Source organism: Salvelinus sp. IW2-2015, linkage group LG17, assembly GCF_002910315.2.
Source record: "Salvelinus sp. IW2-2015 linkage group LG17, ASM291031v2, whole genome shotgun sequence".
NCBI classification, from domain to species: domain Eukaryota; kingdom Metazoa; phylum Chordata; class Actinopteri; order Salmoniformes; family Salmonidae; genus Salvelinus; species Salvelinus sp. IW2-2015.
In genome coordinates this window covers 36,151,786-36,171,267 of record NC_036857.1, presented here as the reverse complement: position 1 = coordinate 36,171,267, position 19,482 = coordinate 36,151,786, and the positions used below count along the sequence as shown (strand labels likewise).

Sequence of the window (19,482 nt, the reverse complement as noted above, 5' to 3'; positions counted from 1 at the left end):
TGCAAAAATATAGCGTGGACGCTATAAAGTATGTAAAAGTCAAGCCGACCGGACTATGGCAATATGGAGAGAGCATCTATAGAAAGGGGGGTGTGGGGGGAAATCTATTTTGGCATCCTAGTTTTTAATCATGGATACCATGGAGACCATCACCCAATCGCATGCAGATTTGTAGGCTACCGACGCCAAAATTGTTAGCAAAACATGCTTCATAAAACTTAATGCAGAAATAGTTTAGAACAAGCAGGGTGGGGGCTTCTTCCCTTATAGTAGGGTGACACGGGCTGGTGGTAGGGGGATGGTAGTGGGGAGGAGGGGGATGGTAGTGGGGAGGAGGGGGACATGGGAGAGGTGGGTTGGGTTGGGTTGGGGGGGTGGGTGGGTTAGGGGTCGGTAACATACGCCCATCTGGTCTCCATGGCGCGTGCTGCACGCGTGATTCCCATGAGAACCGCCGAGTTTGATAGGTCGTTAACACTGGAGTAGTGATTGTTGTTAGGAACTGGTAGCCTATGGAAGACATGCTAAAGGCATTTTCTGAATAGAATTAACGGTAAAGGGTTTGTAGACTATGCCACATGGAATGTATACACCATGACTCGAATCAACAATGGTTCGTCTACTAAATGTGTCTCAGGATATAGGCCGAATGCTAAACATTTCTACATTTGCTTTGTTCATGTAGGAACTTAAACGAATTTCAGTTCATACCCATCATCTGTCGTGCAACCCCCCCAAAGTCACGCCCCTCCCCAGGCAGCACAAGTAGGCTACAGGTAAAGACAGCTCCCATCAGAAAATGTAAGAGGCCTAGACATCACACACTAAGAAAATAGTTGATCACAATTTACAAGCAGATGTTATTTGAAGTTAGCTTGGCTTGGGTATCTGTCGGTGTAGATGTAAATAATGCATAAAGCCCAGTGCCCCCTCCCATCGTCCATCCATCCATAGCCCCTCCACCAATGTTAGACTACGATACAGAATGGATATCAAACAACATCTGTGCAAAACATGTTTAATGCTATCTACAAAACGTGAGAGGCTGAACGGTATATTTGAAAAACGTGTATTGAATTGAACCATGTCCATCTACTATAACCTGCATCTATTTATCGAATTGAACGTGAAATTGCATACACGTTTAATATTTATTCAAATAACATGTAGGCCTAATGTGTGGCTGATATGTTTCTAAATCACTAACCATGAAAAGGTGTTACAATGCAATATGCTTTCCATGGAACATTGGTTATGCGTAATTACGCATGGGTATCGAACCATTTAACTTATTTAAAAACGTAAATAATAAGCTGTACATAAAAAACTATGCAATTTAGAATAATCAGAGAATAATGAGAAATCTTTGAAGTTAAAGACTGCTTGTATACAATAGCATTTGATGTTCAAATCACTTTGACCAAAAAGCAACGCTTATTTACGCAGACGTTTTGCAAGCTTTGTATCATCACATGTAGCTTGCACAAACCATAGTTGTTATGCTTGGATTAAATGGGGAGACAGATGGTTATTATTGTACATTTGGTGCTCGTGTTGTTTCAAATGCAAAAGTCCTCAGTCAAAATTATTTGACGGTAGCTTGGGGGCGTACCCGTGACGCACAGAACCGACGCTCGGGACCTCCATATAAACTGCGGCCCGAGGTCGTTGGAAACATATCCTCTCCAATCTCAAAGATTCCTACTTGAAAATAGTGCTCCTCCACATACGAGAATGAAAATGATTCCAAATATAACCTCCGAATCTGTCCAATCCTTTGCTCCAAGGCTAACTGTGGCCAGGAGAAAAGAGGCGCTTGAATTGAGAAAGGTAAGGGTCTAAATAGATACAATAGAATAGAAAATACTTTCTTTTTCTAAATTCTCGTGATAAATGGGTTTGCCATGGATTCTAAATTGTGTGTTACCATTTTTCAGACAATGAAACCTTTGTTGGAAAAGAGAAGGCGCGCTCGTATCAATGACAGCATCAACCATCTGAAGACTCTGATCCTTCCACTCACAGGAAAAGATGTAAGTTCCAAATAACCAACAAATAGGCTATGCTTTATACGTGTCTAGAATACACAGCTGTAAACATTTCATCATCGAAGTTATGCGTATAGATAGATAGTGGTCTAACCATCACCCTGTTCTCTTTTTGTGCAGAATTCTCGGTACTCGAAGCTTGAGAAAGCTGACATCCTTGAGATGACCGTAAGATTCCTCAGTGATATTCCTGCCGCTCAGAAAAAAAGTACATCAGACAGCTTCAAAGAAGGGTACAAAGCCTGCCTGCAGCGCGTCACCGCTCTGATCCCCAAAACAAACCTGGACAAAGACTCGTGTCAGCGGGTGAACGACTTCATCCAGCAGTCCATGTCTGCGTCCGTCGACCCAGCTTGTCAGAACTGTTGCGCCCAGAGCTCCAGGGCTTTCCCCCAGATTCAGCAGAGACTCCTGAGCCTCAAAGCCAACGTTGGCTCCAGAATCGAGAACCACTCGAACTCGCTTCCCAACCGGCCCCAGCCAGTGCCACAAGCTGTCAATGCTAACATGTGGAGACCCTGGTAGATTCAAGAAGCCATAACGCCAATGTAAATTGTATGATATGTACATGTCGGGGAAACGTCTCTTGTACATTTGTATTTATCAATACTAGGCTATAGAGATGCATGCATTGTCATATTCTCTTGATGAAAAGCTATACTTCATCGTTAAATCATGTTAGTTAAGTATTATATACTGAAGTAATTACACGTCTTCTGTCGTTTGAAGAAGTTTGAAGAAATTCTTCTTATTTATTAAGATCTGCATGGATTTTATTTTGCTAAATTTAGTCCTCTTTGGGGGTTAAATGATAAAAGGGCCACAGAAAACGCCTCTGTAAACCCAAAGGGTTATTATATGTGTCATTTGCACTTTAGACTTCAGTATTCTGGGTCTGTGCAGATAAACGATATGTAAGCACGTTGTGTTATGTTACTTAAAAACGTAAAATGTCTCTTTTAGGGATGTATTTGTATATGTATTGCCATTACGCATTGTACATATATTTAGCTGTAATAAAAACTACGATACCGTGGTATATTCCTCTTCATTTCAATTTTCCTTAGTTGTCTTTGTTGGTATGACTGGGATATATGTAGCCATAACCTAGGCCTAGACTGAGACAAAATACTATTTCATTTTAGTTGGTAAGAAAACGTATCATTACGCACAGAAGTGCGTGTAATCAAGACGCACCCACCAACTGTCACACAAACGTTTAAACATATGGCCTTAAATGGTTAGTAAAATAGTAAACATGCCATTTTAAGGAACAAGGTTTTAGTCAAATAGAAAGCAGTTTGGCAGTTGAGCAAGTGTAGCACATGGGGAGCTGTGAAACTTACACCTCTGCCTGAAGTGTCCCCACTTGCGCCAGCGGATAGCTAGCTTTCCTCGAGGCGCCGACCGGTAAGACGCTTCAGGAGAGTAGTCACGTGTGCGAGCGAGGCAGAAGTTCGTGCCAGGTATTGGCCGAATAGTATGAAGAACAGGGAGGAAGTGGTACTCGCTTAGCAAACAGCCCGAAGTCCTTTACACAACAAGCACAGTGTCATTTTGATAGGCGCTTGGACTGACAGGTGTTGTGCAGGCGACAAAATCCATTGCGAGCTATGAGGGGTGATCATCGAAGCAACGCGAGCTATCCTCTCCCTGTGCGTGTGTTGAGCTATCATTTGCGTGTGGATAAACCTGTGTACTTTGCGTCTGGATAAGCAGTCTGACGAACGCGGTCCCCGCACAATGTTTTTTATGATGCCCAATACATAGGTCAGGCAAATGTACAATACGAACAACCACCTTACACATAAATCAAAAAAATAGAAGCTCTAATACTGACAGTGATATGTTAACAAAGATTGATAACTTACAAAAATAAACAATTCAACTGTTCCAGCTTGGTCTCTAAGGTTGACATCAGGTCCTTCCAAATGGGCCTTCAGCTGTTAAATAGATTTTCATAGAAGTACTGTGGTGTGATTACACACACGCACGCACACACACACACACACACACACACTTTATTATTGCACTGTTCACCATCATCCTCTGTGTCTGGCAATACATTTCCCTGTGTGTGTGTGTGTGTGTGTGTGTGTGTGTGTGTGTGTGTGTGTGTGTGTGTGTGTGTGTGTGTTATAGTGAGGTTTCCTTACCTCTCTAACCACCTATCAGTGGAAACAGACTGGAACAGGAAGGCCATTCCAAATGTTTGTTTTATGTTCTTTATGTAATGACAGATGAACGATAATAAGCAAAACCAGTGACATGGTTTTGGTCTTAAAATAAAAATCGCTGCACACACCTCTGACCGAAAAGACAGTGTGATAAGAGAGAAGCAGAGTCTTACTCCAGAGCACTTGGAAATGTTTTGTTAAATGCATTGGAAAATGTGTGATATCACCCATGTTTTTTTTTACATGCATTAATGAGGTAATGAGGACACCATGCCATCTAGTGGTAGAGTTGCGCTATTTCAGAAAAAAATGACGGGCATTTTAGTTTTTTTAATTGATTTAAATCAGACAGATATAAAACTATTCGTCAACAAATTTGCACAAACCTTCGGGAGACTTGTTCCTCTCCATTTAGTCAAGCAAAATAGCATTGACTGAAAAGTTATTGTAGGGAAATAGTTTGAATGTACTCCCAAATCTTTAAGTTGTGTTTACACAGGCAGCCCAATTCTTGATATTTTATTTTACTTTTATTTAACTAGGCAAGTCAGTTAAGAACAAATTATTTTTTACAATGACGGCCTACCCCGGCCAAACCCGGACAACACTGGGGCAATTGTGCGCCACCCATGGGACTCCCAATCACAGCCGGATGTGATACAGCCTGGACTTGAACCAGGAACTATAGTGAAGGCACTGAGATGCAGCCTTAGACCACTGCAACGCTTGGGAGACTATATTCTACATTGTAGAATAATAATGAAGACATCAGAACTATGAAATAACACATATGGAATCATGTAGTAACTAAAAAAGTGTTCAACAAATCAAAATATATTTTAGATTCTTCAAAGTAGCTACCCTTTGCCAGCTTTGCAAACTCTTGGCATTGTCTCAACCAGCTTCACCTGGAATGCTTTTCCAACAGTCTTGAAGGAGTTCCCACATATGCTGAGCACTTGTTGGCTGCTTTTCCTTCACTCTGTGGTCCAACTTATTCCAAACCATCTCAATTGAGTTGAGGTCGGGTGATTGTGGAGGACAGGTCATCTGATGCAGCACTCCACCACTCCCCTTCTTGGTCAAATAGCCCTTACACAGCCTGGAGGTGTGTTGGGTCATTGTCCTGTTGAAAAACAAATAAGTCCCACTAAGCGCAAACCAGATGGGATGGTGTATCGCTGCAGAATGCTGTGGTAGCCATGCTGGTTAAGTGTGCCTTGAATTCTAAATAAATCACAACAGTGTTGTCAGCAAATCACACCCACACCATAACACCCAGCATAACACCTCCTCCTCCATGCTTTAGTGGTGGGAAATACAAATGCAGAGATCATCCGTTCACCCACACCACGTCTCACAAAGACACAGCGGTTGGAACCAAAATTCTCCAATTTGGACTCCAGACCAAAGGACACATTTCCACTGGTCTAATGTCCATTGCTCATGTTTCTTGGCCCAAGCAAGTCTCTTCTTATTATTGGTGTCCTTTAGTAGTGCTTTTTGTGTGCAGCTATTCGACCATGACGGCCTGATTCACACAGTCTCCTCTGAACAGTTGATGTTGAGATGTGTCTGTTACTTGAACTCTGTGAAACATTTATTTGGGCTGCAATTTCTGAGGTTGGTAACTCTAATGAACGGATCCTCTGCAGCAGAGGTAACTCTGGGTCTTCCATTCCTGTGGCGGTCCTCATGAGAGCCAGTTTCATCATAGCGCTTGATGGTATTTGCGACTGCACTTGAAGAAACTTTCAATGTTCTTGAAATGTTCCAAATTTACTGACCTTCATGTCTTAAAGTAATGACGGACTGTCGTTTCTCTTTGCTTATTTGAGCTCTTCTTGCCATAATGTGGACTTGGTCTTTTACCAAATAGGGCTATCTTCTGTATACCACCCCTACCTTGTCACAAGTAGGAAAGAAATTCCACAAATGAACTTTTAACAAGACACACCTGTTCATTGAAAAGCATTCCAATGACTACCTCATGAAGCTGGTTGAGAGAATGCCAAGAGTGTACAAAGCTGTCAAGGCAAAGGGTGGCTACTTTGAAGAATCTCAAATCTCAAATATATTTTGATTTGTTTATCACTTTTTTGGTTACTACATGATTCCATATGTGTTATTTCATAGTTTTGATGTCTTCACTACTATTCTACAACGTAGAAAATAGTAAAATAAAGAAAAACCGTTGAATGAGTAGGTGTGTCCAAACTTTTGACTGGAACTGTATATTAAATAACCATACCTGTGAGTCTTAATCATCAGAGGAGAGACCTCTGGTCTGGCATTTCTCTGTTGGTTTCACAGGGGCTTTCACAATGTCTGAATGGGACCATTCTGAAGAAAAAAAAACATGAAGATCACAAATGAGAGAATAGCTTTGGAATTCTGAAGGAAGCAGGGAAAAATTAAGACAGAGATGGACTAAAGCGAAAATAACGTAAAGAAAGACTATACTGTATATACAGACCTTTTCAGATTTCTGGTGAGCATGCCGTTGACCAGCTTAATGTGCTGGTCTAATAGGCCACCATGGACTGCAAAACATAAAAAACATACAAATGAGGTCAGCTGAGGTGAGAAAAGGTAAAATGACTAATGCCTGAAATACAGTGAGTTACATACTATGTGTGTGGATTTTTAAATAACAACCTATGAAATGTCATTCTGGTCAATCTGCCTCATTATCATCGTTAAACAGTGATTTCTAATACCAACATGTATATCGAAAAAATGAATAGCCTGTTGGATGATAAAAAAATATGTTACAAGAAATAGATTTTCGATCTTCCAACTATACAATTGAATAAAGTCCTTGATGAAGGACTAGAAAATAAATTGGTTGACAGAACAGGAATTGGAATATCTTTGTCCCAAAACCTACAGTTTTGATCCTTTATGGTCCGTTTAAGGTTCACAAAATCAACCGCAGACCCTCCATTAAGACCTATCGTTTCAGGCTCCCAAACAGAACAAGTGTCTCGTTATGTGGACATTCACATTTATCCATTAGTCAAACAGTTGCAATCTTATCTAAAAAAAACACCACTGATTTTCAAATGAAACTACGAAGTATACCAGTTATTAGTAAAGGAGACTGCTTTGTCACCCTTGATGTCTCATCGCTATATACCAATATTCCCGAATGATGGAGGTATGGCGACCCTCAAATTCTTCCCCTCCAACCGCTTAAGCGATGCGCCAACATATTGAATAATTAAGCTTGCACAACTAGAGCTTACTAAACTATTTTCTATATAATAAATATTTCTACTTACAGACTTTTGGAACAGCAATGGGAACTCATTAGCTCCCAACTCTGCAAATCACTTCAACTAACTCTATACATTTCTTAGATATAGATCGTCCCTTTGTAACAAGTACAAGAACTACAGTTAACAGAAAACCAACAGATACAAATAAATATATTGACAGCTGATAGTTATCACCCGCTCCCCCTAAAAAGAGATTTACCAGTAAGCCAACTTCATAGATTGTCTGTGACACAGAGGTAGAATATAAAAATGGGCAAAACTCTCTCCTTGAGCGTTTTCGCTTGAGAGGATACCCGATACCTGGCTTGATGAAGCTCAAAAACAAGTTAAAATCTTGAACTGAAGACAGTTACAAAATAAATCCCAACAAAAACAGTAGAAACAGTTCTATAAACTATAGAATTACTTTCAATGATAGCCGTAATGGCATCAAGTATATTGTCAATCAACATTGGCACATTAAAATCAGATTCCCCTTTCAATTCTGCCTTCCAGAATTCACCTTTATTCTCCTATAAACAATCAAGAAATCTATCAAACGTATAGGCTAAATCAGATGTGTTCAGATAGAAAAGAGTCATTCATAAAAGGATGCTTTCCCTATAAATCATGTACCTCTTGTAGCACCATAAGGACATTTTTCGAACTGTGTATGCCCTCAAATTTCTAGGACCTGTGAGATAAAGTAATGTATAATGCCCTACTAATGGAGTTATTTACATGTTACATTGTTCTTGTAATAAGAACTACGTTGGAAAAACCTCCCAAGCCTTGAAAGGACGCCTTGAAGAACATACATCTCGGGAATTGATATGATGTATTTTGGTTGATTTGGGACTTATGTTCCAGCAGCAATGGTATGACTGTACATGGTTAGTGTTTACCAACAGTGTACAGTGATATCATGGCTGCATGATGCATGTTTCAACAGGCGTTTAGTTGCTCAAATTTCCCAGGTAACTTAGACTACAAGATCATTCAGTTTAGTTTGCAGTGCATTTAACAACAAGGTCTCCAACATTTAAATGGTGTATCTTATATAGCTATTCACTTTGAAAACGCATACTACTCTTCAATTGGTTAAGATAAAGTCTGTGTTTTAGCGGTCATTACATACGGTATACAATTTGTCAATACAATTCAAGAAATCAATTACAAAATAGTTCATAATTGATGATGCAACTCTCAAGTGGCTTATATTTACAGAATCAGACTTTTTCATTTGCCATGTTGCATCTTGTTGGGAAATCATTCCTCATCTTCCCCCTGCCATTCTTCATTTTCCAACTACTGTCCAAACCTCTCACTCAATGCTACTGTATAGTCTGCTGTCTCATTTCTGTATTTACCAAAAGACACCACATAGTGGCACTCTGATACTAGTTTTGTGCTGTGTATCTTCTCACTGACAAACCCATACCAAAAGCTGACGTTATGTCTCTCCTACTTAGTTCTCAGAACAATGTGGATTGTGAGTATCAATTTGGGGAGAATGCCATTTAACCCAACAAGTTGTTTGTTACAATAGTGCTGTATTAGTGCCATAATAGTTTCAAAACCAAATATGTGTTAAGTGACTGCCTATATCTCAAAGGAGTTGCATTAATGACAACATTTGATTAGTAGCCTGTAGATAAGAAAATTGCCTAATATTCAAATCGTATTAGTCACATGCACCGAATACAACAGGTGTAAACCTTACAGTGAAATGCTTATTTACAAGCCCTTAACCAACAATACAGTTAAGAAAAGACCCAAAGAAAAGTAAGAGATAAGAATAACAAATAATTAAAGAGCAGCAGTAAAATAACAATAGCGGGGCTATATACAGGGGGTGCCGGTACACAGTCAATGTGGAGGCTATATACAGGGGGTGCCGGTACACAGTCAATGTGGAGGCTATATACAGGGGGTGCCGGTACACACATGCTTTGTTTTAGCAGTAAGAGAAACAATATCTTTCTGTTATTTTTTCATGGAGGATGTATGAATGTACAGCCATTATCATATGCACATTATACAGGCCTAACCTCCATACAAGTTGATATTGTTGGCCTGTGTGTTGTGTTGCGCCAGGTGCCCCCTACAAGAAGATTCTCCCACGACGAAACCGACATGTGGACCAGCGGCCAGATCCCCTCCTACCTACACCACTGGGGCTCCACCGAGGACGTGATGGGGATTACCCACTACAGCTCCAGCTTGCCGCGCCACGAGCGGCACAGGAGCAGCCCGGTGTCCTGCCATGAGGAGAGCCACCCACACCGCAGCGCCGGTGCTCCGAGGTTACCGGGCACATGCTCAAGCAGCTGCCTCGTGGGAGTGGCGGAGAACACTACGAGGAGGATGATTTGTGCTGATTCAGCCGCGACGAGGTCATCAACTATATTGACGAGACCCCGCTGCCCAGCCCATGAAGAGCCCTCGCCGCACCTCCACCATCTCCCTAATCCCAGACGTCTATGCACATCATCTTGTACCCGCATTTCCCACTCACCGACTTTGAGCATGAGCCCCAGGCCCTGCGGCGCCTCTCGGAGCATGGCAGGAGCTGTAGCCGGGTAGGGTCGCTGGACGGCTCGCACAGGATGGGCAGCGGTGGTGGGGAAAGCTCCGGGATGTGCCGTTCAGGTAAAGGTTCTCTCCGTGAACACCGGCGGGAAAGGAAGCGCCAAGGCGAACTGGTCCCCCCCTACGGACTGGGTCGTCTCACAGGCCTAGCAGGACAGGAGCCCACAAGCCTGGGCCCGGCTGGGGGGGACCACAAACACCTGACTACGGGAGAGAATAAAGGAAGCACAGATAGTTTTATAAACTCACCTTCTGCATCGCCCTCGGGATATTTCACTCAAATAAGAGTAGAGAAAGTTTATATTATTATTACACAACCATGGCATTGGGGTGGTTGAAAGATTTCATACTGGTATATCCTAAATAATTGTTGTTTTTATTCAACCACCCTATAATCCCAAAGCTAGGACTTTGATATTATTGGCTTTGCACACATCATGACTTGCCTACCTTTGCTTTAGAACCTGGTAGGCTAGACAACATAGCAACTTTGAAAGAGGCTGTGGAATTCCTGGGAGCCACATTGGTTTTTACTACACCCATACTAACACCTCATTCATATTTTACCACTCTTTTGTTTTACATTTACATTCAATGATGTCCTTTTCTATATAAGGTCCCACAGTTGGCAGTGTATGTCAGAGCAAAAACCAAGCCATGAGGTCGAAGGAATTGTCCGTAGAGCTCCGACGCAGGATCGTGTCGAGGCACAGATCTGGGGAAGGGTACCAAAAAGTGTCTGCAGCATTGAAGGTCCCCAATAAGTCAGTGGCCTCCATCATTCTTAAATTAAGAAGTTTGGAACCACCAAGACTCTTCCAAGAGCTGTCCACCTGGCCAAACTGAGCAATCGAGGGAGAAGGTCCTTGGTCAAGGAGGTGACCAAAGGCCCGATGGTCACTCTGACAGAGTTATTCTGTTCTTCTGTGGAGATGGACCGCAGCACTACCTTTATGGTACAGTGGCCAGACGGATGCCACTCCTCAGCCAGCTTGGAGTTTGCCAAAAGGCACCTAAAGGACTCAGACCATGAGAAACAAGATTGAATTCTTTGGCCTGAATGCCAAGCGTCATGTCTGGAGGAAACCTGGCACCATCCCTACGGTGAAGCAAGGTGGTGGCAGCATCATGCTGTGGGGATGTTTTTCAGCGGCAGGGACTGGGAGACTACTCAGAATCGAGGGAAAGAGGAACGGAGCAGAGTACAGAGAGATCCTTAATGAAAACTTGTTCCAGGGCGCTCAGGACCTCCGACTGGGGCGAAGTTTCGCCTTCCAACAGGACAACAACCCTAAGCACACAGCCAAGACAACACAGGACTGGCTTTGAGTCTCTGAATGTTCTTGAGTGACCCAGCCAAAGCCCGGGCTTGAAGCCAATCAAACATCTCTGGAGACACCTGAAAATAGCTGTGCAGCGACGCTCCCCATCCAACCTGACAGAGCTTGAGAGGGATGGGAGAAACTCCCCAAATACAGGTGTATCAAGCTTGTAGCGTCATACCCAAGAAGACTCAAGGCTGTAATCGCCGCCAAAGGTGCTTCAACAAAATACTGAGTAAAGGGTCTGAATACTTATGTAAATGTGATTGTTATTTTTCATAAATTTGCCTACATTTCTAAAAACCTTTATTTGCTTTGTCATTATGGGATATTGTGTGTAGATTGAGGGAGATAAAAAAAATAAAAAAATGTTTTTATAGTGCGGCTGTAACATAAAAAAATGTGGAAAAAGTCAAGGGGTCTGAATACATTCCGAATGCACTGTATTACACAGTTGACCTACATCAGGAAACAAACATTTTATGCATGGCATATCTCATTGCAAAGTTAGGTTTCAGTTTATCTAATAACTCAGACATGGGAGTGAACTTTGCTGATGATGACTGAATATACAGTGGCAAGAAAAAGTATGTGAACCCTTTAGAATTACCTGGATCTCTGCATAAATTGGTGATGAAATGTCATCTGATCTTCATCTAAGTCACAACAATAGACAAACACAGTCTGCTTAAACTAATAGAACACAAAAAATTCTAATTTTTCATGTCTTTATTGAACACACCATGTAAACATTCACAGTGCAGGTTGGAAAAAGTATGTGAACCCTTGGATTTAATAACAGGTTGACCCTCCTTTGGCAGCAATAACCTCAACCAAACATTTTCTGTAGTTGCGGATCACACCTGTACAACGGTTAGGAGGAATTTTGGACCATTCCGCTTTACAAAACTGTTTCAGTACCACAATATTCTTGGGATGTCTGGTGTGAACTGCTCTCGAGGTCATGCCACAGCTTCTCAATCGGGTTGAGGTCAGGACTGACTGGGCCACTCCAGAAGATGTATTTTCTTCTGTTCAAGCCATTCTCTGGTTGATTTACTTCTATTTTTGGGGTTGTTGTCCTGTTGCATCACCTAACTTCTGTTGACCTTCAATTGGCGGACAGATAGCCTTACAAAATGTCTTGATAAACTTGGGAATTCATTTTTGCGTTGATGATATCAAGCTGTCCAGGCCCTGAGGCAGCAAAGCAGCCCCAAACCATGATGCTCCCTCCACCATAGTTTATAGTTGGGATGAAGTTTTGATGTTGGTGTGCTGTGAATATTTTGCCAGTAGGTGCTCTTTTGCGAACTTCAGACGTGCAGCAATGTTTATGGACAGTGTTTTACGTATCGTAGACTCGTCAACAGAGATGTTAGCATCTTCCAGAGATTTCTGTAAGTCTTCAGCTGACACTCTAGGATTCTTCTTAACCTCATTGAGCATTCTGCGCTGTGCTTTTGCATTCATCTTTGCAGGATGGCCACTCCTAAGGAGAGTAGCAACAGTGCTGAAATTTCTCCATTTATAGACAATTTGTCTTACCCGTGGACTGACTGAGATACTTTAGTAACTATTTCCAGCTTTATGCAAGGAAACAATTCTTAATCTTAGGTCTTCTGAGATCTCTTATGTTCGAGGCATGATTCACATCAGGCAATGCTTCTTGTGAACAGCAAACTCAAATTTTGTGAGTTTTTTTTTTTAATGGGGCTGGGCAGCTCTAAACAAAATCTCCAATCTCGTCTCATTGATTCGACTCCAGGTTAGTTGACTCCTGACTCCAATTAGGTTTTGGAGAAGTCATTAGCCTAGGGGTTCACATACTTTTCCCAACCTACACTGTGAATGTTTAAATGATGTATTCAATATAGACAAGAAAAATACAATCATTTGTGTGTTATTAGTTTAAGCACACTGTCTATTGTCGTGACTTAGATGAAGATCAGATCAAATTGTATGTCAAAACTATGCAGAAATCCAGGTAATTCCAAAGGGCTCACATACTTTTTCTTGCCACTGTAGTTGAGCAGTGTAAGGAAATTGAGCATTATGTTTGGCCTTTATCCCTCTGTCGTCCCAAATTATCTCCATTTAATTGATTTGAAAAAACAAACATCTAATACGAACTCCTCATCAAGCATTTTTGCTAGATATGTGTTGGCTTTGTGGCAAAGAAAAGCAACTAGCTCCTCTGTAAGCTCACATAGGCTGTTCTCTTGAGAGCGTTTTAGTTTTTTGTTCAGTACCTGTACAGGATGCAATTTAGGAAACTTATTTTTGCAACTTTGGTTCCCCCATGGTTAAGGGCTCGAATTCAATCTGTAGCGCTGAAGATCCGCGCTATTGCCCGATTGAAATTTAAAGGCAATGTTCCCGCGTTCTCGGAGACTGCATTCATGTTAAAAGCTGCATATGTTGGCTTAAATCGGAAATTACCTTTAAATTGCGCTACGCGGAGGATCTTCAGCGCTACGGATTGAATCAAGCCCTTTAGTAACATTAAACAAATACTTGAGTTGATTGCATTTGGTCCCTATCCCTGACACTGATTTTTAGCAGTGGTTAAAGTTTGCTGAAGTTGTAGTGGCTGTTTAAAGAACAGAACATTGGATTATCCTTGCAACATGAGGCCGTGCTGAAACATGAAGGGATGGCAACATGAAGGGATGGCAGCGGATGAATGGCACGACAATGTGCCTCAGGATCTCGTCACAATGGAACTACTTTTCTAGGGGGTCTGATGCTTCTAGCCTTGATTTGCATTTTGACAACACTTTTTAATGTGTATAGTATGGCGTACTAGGTGTTGTCCAATGAATTCTGTAACCACTTCCTCTTCAAATCAGGGTTGATTGGAAAATGCTGTTCAAAAAGAGAACATTTTATTATCATATCTTTTGTACTCTCAGATGAAGGCCGAAACGCGTGTGAGTTTGTAACTATTTGTTTCCATTGAACATGTCATGAAGGCATTTTAATTCATTACATGAAGAGTGCCTTGGTCCTCCTTTCTTTTTGATGACCAACTTACCGCTTTTACCAAAGAGCACATTCTGTCTACAAAAACCTACTATGGTGTACGTTAGCAGCGCTTCCCTTCCTTCTACATTTCTAAGTTGATTGTCTGTAGTAAATGCCTCCCCATACCATAACCCCACCGCCACCATGGGGCACTCTGTTCACAACGTTGACATCAGCAAACCGCTCACTCACACAATGCCCTACACGTGGTCTGCGGTTTTGAGGCCAGTTGGAGGTACTGCCAAATTCACTAAAAGGACGTTAGAGGTGGCTTATGGTAGAGAAATTTGCATAAAATTATCTGTCAACAGCTCTGGTAGACATTCCTGCAGTCAGCATGCCAATTGCATGCTCCCTCAAAACTATTTAGGTCACACGGGTCACCACTTTTTGAAGGAGGATATATGGGCCACCTTCCAGACATGGGATGATAGCAGACTATATTGCTATCTCTTCAATCTAAGCCTACAGGAAAGTCTGTGCCCTCAGGACAGGAGGGAAGAAAAAGTCATTCAGCGACCCAAGAACAGCAAACCAGCCTTTACTGGCTCAAACAGCAGACCAATCAAACTTAGTAAACTTTTGGAAAAAAATGTGTTTGACCAGATACAATGCTATTTCAAAGTAAACAAATTAACAACACATTTTTTGCATGCTTATAGGGAAGGGCATTCAACATGTACGGCTTGTACTGTACACAAATGACTGATGATTAGCTCTGAGAAATTGATAAATAAATGATTGTGGGAGCTGTTTTGTTAGACTTCAGTGCTGCTTTTGACAATATTGATCCTAATCTGCTGCTGAAAAAACATGTGGGGAGAAGTCTGTCCATAATAAAACTTCTTAACAACACTATCAACAAGACTACTGTCCAGTTGTGTGGTCGTGCCACAAACAGGGACTTAGGAAAATTGCAATTGGCCCAGAACATGGCAGCACGGCTAACATTAATATGCATGTCAATCTCTCCTGGCTCAAAGTGGAGAAGAAATGTACTTCATTACTACTTGTATTTATGAGAAGTATTGACGTGTTTAATGCACCGAGCTGTCTGTCTAAACTACTGGCACACAGCTCGGACACCCATGCATACCCTACAAGACGTGCCACCAGAGGTCTCTTCACAGTCCCCAAGTCCAGAACAGACTATGGGAGGCGCACAGTGCTACATAGAGCCATAACTACATGGAACTCTGTTCCACATCAAGTAACTCACGCAGCAGTAGAATCAGATTGAAAAACAACAACATAAAAATACACCTTATGGAACAGAGGGGACTGTGAAGAGACAAACAGACACATCCATACACACATGATAACATATGCACTATACACACACACGTACACATGGATTTTGTGTTGTAGATACAGTATGTAGTTGTAGAGTAGTGGCCTGAGGGCACTGTGTGTTGTGAAATTAAATGTATTGTTTTTAATTGTGCATAACTTCCTTCATTTTGCTGGACACAGGAAGAGTAGCTGCTACCACAGCTAATGTGGATACATAATAAACACAAATACAAATGTGGTTTAGTGTTTAAAAGTGAGGGAGATCTTTGATAGGGCCCTCTTTTTGTGGACACAAAACAAACAGAAGAAAAGATCAATGGCCTCTCGGCTCTTTTGAGGGGCACCTTGCACCTGAACTGGATACATTGAGATGTTAATGGGCAAACCCTCTCCCTTTCCCCGCCATTTGTTCCCGTCCGCTCAGTTGTCAGCTGAACACCCCCATTGTGTCTGGAATCAAACTTCAGAGGACTTGAGCAACTTTGAAAGTTGTCTAGAATCTCCATTCCACCTGTTGCGTGTCCAACAAATGGCATGGTCCCGTTTCACTTTACCTTTTTCACTTTTGCTCTTATCAAGAAATGACACCACCATTTATAGGCTACAGGATATACAGCCTACTCCTGCAATAATGCCACTACCACTTTGTTTAGATCACTAGAAGTAAAAACCTTTTGATTTTTAGAAGAAAAAAAGCTAAAGATTGAAATTTTGTCATGTTGTGGCTATAGCCTATATATTTCTAAAGAGTTGGCTGTACTTCAAGGGAAAAGTCTCTGATTCTCCAGAAGGTCTCCCTATATGTCAATGTCTGTTATGCACAAAGTAGGGCAGTTGGGCTTGTTCAGGCGGTTCAGCAGCCATGACTTTCCCAAAGGTTGTGCCTTTTGAGGGTACAGTGTGGAGAACCAGGAGGCAAGGGCCTCAAGACAGGGGGTGGCCAACTGATTCTCCTCGCTGCCTGTGAAAACAAATGTTTCTGAAGAAAACAAAAACATTGGGAACACGTGATGGTAGATGTCGTTGAGATAGGTCTTGATATATGGGCTCCCGGTCTAAGGCACTACATCTCAGTGCTAGAGGCGTCACTACAGTCCCCAGTTCGAATCCAGGCTGTAACACATCCGCCCGTGATTGGGAGTCACATAGGACGGCGCACAATTGGCCCAGCGTCGTCCGTGTTTGGCTGAGGTAGGCCGTCATTGTAAATAAGAATTTGATCTTAGCTGACTTGCCTAGTTAAATAAAGGTACAATTTTAAATATGCTTTATGGTTGCAGGACGATTGGGTGTGTGGACAGGCTTTTGCAACAGGTTTCTCGGATTCTTGTATCACCAGAAAATCTAAATGTTGTGGAGACATGGAGAGAATTTCCACGTTGCCTTCGACCTCATTGTTGTGAAACTCCGATATAAAATAATTAATAGCAAGAGCTGATACGAGTCCCCAAACCGAGCAAAAAACTATTAACATATTATGCTATGATTTTCTACGCTTTTCTGTAAAATCTCACACATTGTATGTTTCCTCTACTATTGATGCCTAATGATATGTCTATAGGCGTATAGGTATAGATTGACATTTAGTCTATGGAAATGTAATCAAAATTGAATGAAAACGTAGTCATTTTTTATTATTTAATTGACAGAACATTGATTTTACCTCACCACGCACGAATTGAAGGCTAAGATGGTAAGGCTATATTGAGTGGGCTATTAGCCTACTTTGCCAAAAATGTAATAGGCTTATGCATGTTGAAAAAAAATCTGTCATCCAATTTCCAGATATGGAAGGCTATAATATAGCTTTATTTGTTGATATAGTTAAAGCCTATAGGATATTAGTTGTTTTTTGGAGACATTCATGTAATTTTTGCAGTGCCTGTGTTTCTTTCCATAAATAACCTAACCGTATAATAATATCTTAAGCTTTAGACAGCAATATTTGGGGATATAGGTCCAAGATATGCCACTTTTGGAGATGATGAGTGTTCATTAGAGTATTCGGTGAGAGCTCTTAGCTGATTGGTTGTTGGGGGCTGTCAAAGCAGTGCTGTTCATCTTGGCATGCGCGATCCACAGGGCGCTTGTCGCGTTGACATGTGACGTGGGACGCTATTAATTGGCTAGTGAAGCAGAATGCCTTCACTCGTGCGCCAGGGAGTGTTCAGGCAACAACATCTGTAAGCAGACCAGGACTACCTACAGAATGGTGTCGGCAGTCAAGACCACAGACCACAATCATAAATGGTAAAACGGTGCGTAGCATGTTACTTACATGCATGCATAATAATTGGCAAGTAATAACTTGCAAACAAATGAATGTCAACAACAAATATTTTTTTAAATGACAAATGCATTGTTTGTTAATGCTTTTTCTCTCTTTTTTTGTCAGGTATCCAAACCATTGATGGAGAAGTAAAGAGGAGCCCACATAAATAAATGCTTGGACCTGCTGGATAATTATTACACAAAACAATGTAAGTTATGCTATTAGTAAGTAAGTTATGCTATGAATCTATTAGTCCAATTGACGTAATAGTGGCTCAATTAAGCTTCTATTCAGATTCAAAAACGCAAGCTCGAGAAAGCAGACATCTTGGAACTAACCATAAATCTGGTGTATGGTAGGCTGGCGTACCACTATTAGTTATGCTTCTACAACAATTATTCGATCTACTGTCAAGTGAAATGATCAATATGCATGGTATTTATCTCAAAATGACCCTGTCATTTTTTATAGGCTCTTTTAATGAACTATTAAATGCTTTGTTGTTTAGTATTTTCACAGTGTAGATTTGTATTTTATAAATACTAAATGACAGAACTGAAGAATCCTCTCCTCATTTGATTTGGTATCGGCATTAGTGGGCTGGGAGAGGGAATGGACGGGATATTCACACACAAATACAGTACGTCTTTATCAATGTAATGATTCATGAACCAACTTCTATAACACAGAATAAAATGCACTGGGAACAGTTTGGTTTGTCATAGTAGTTGAGAAATGATCTATAGGCTTAGGCCTACCTCACCATGTCCAGCTTTAAAACCTCTTAAGCAGCCACTGTCTTGCAGGAAGCTGGCTTCATTAGGGGTACAAAGTAAATAACGCCGATGCCAAGGACATCTCATTTCCAGAACATGTCATTTCAGAGAGCTCCGTAAGTTGTTTCACGTAAAGGGCACAACTCTGTGGAGACCGAAGGGGCCTCCAGTGCTATCCAACGGCATCTCAATCACACCGCAACGCGTATAGGAGGTGGAACGGTGCTTGCCCCCATCCTCCATTCCTCTTTACATGGGAATAGCCTCCAGGTTTAGAGAGTATCTTTCAGCACACCTCACCAGCCTATTTGTTTTAGTGAGTTATCTGCCTTGTCAATAAGGCCAGTCCAGGGGATAAGGTTACTTTACTACTGTTTCTTTGAATAGCTCTATGGACATTCCTCCATACTCTTTTCTCGTTCTTCTTTATTTGGACTGCAGGTAGGTAGAGGTGGCTGTTGGCTGTTATTGAAACGGTGGGCATCAAGTAAGCTCGGCGTTTGGTTCCCAGTGTGTGCACCATGTGACACTTGTTCACAGGGATCGATCCGTGCATCAAAGCTCCCTATAGCTTGTTATCAGTTCCTTCCTACATTAACAATGTTAAGACATAACCAGTGAGGAACCAACAGTCAGGGGGGGGTTGTCTTGGGCTCATGCCATGATGCCCATTCATCACATTCTTCTCCAGTTTTATGCATAACTACCGAAACAG

The 19,482-nt window shown here is 41.6% G+C and overlaps 1 protein-coding gene across 1 annotated transcript; it reads left to right on the top strand.

The window, feature by feature from the left end:
* Window positions 1-1,692: 1,692 nt before the first annotated feature.
* LOC111977044 (transcription factor HES-2-like) lies at window positions 1,693-3,084 on the top strand. Its single transcript, XM_024006304.2, has 3 exons — window positions 1,693-1,830; window positions 1,938-2,033; window positions 2,169-3,084. Exons 1-3 carry the CDS (start codon window positions 1,735-1,737, stop codon window positions 2,571-2,573), a joined length of 597 nt encoding a protein of 198 aa, XP_023862072.1. The 5' UTR covers window positions 1,693-1,734; the 3' UTR covers window positions 2,574-3,084.
* The last annotated feature ends 16,398 nt before the right edge of the window (window positions 3,085-19,482 follow it).

Coding starts and splice junctions, on each gene's coding strand:
- LOC111977044 (XM_024006304.2), top strand. CDS start 1,735: ATGAAAATGATTCCAAATATAACCTCCGAATCTGTCCAATCCTTTGCT. Junction 1,831..1,937: donor AGGCGCTTGAATTGAGAAAG/GTAAGGGTCTAA, acceptor ACCATTTTTCAG/ACAATGAAACCTTTGTTGGA. Junction 2,034..2,168: donor TTCCACTCACAGGAAAAGAT/GTAAGTTCCAAA, acceptor CTTTTTGTGCAG/AATTCTCGGTACTCGAAGCT.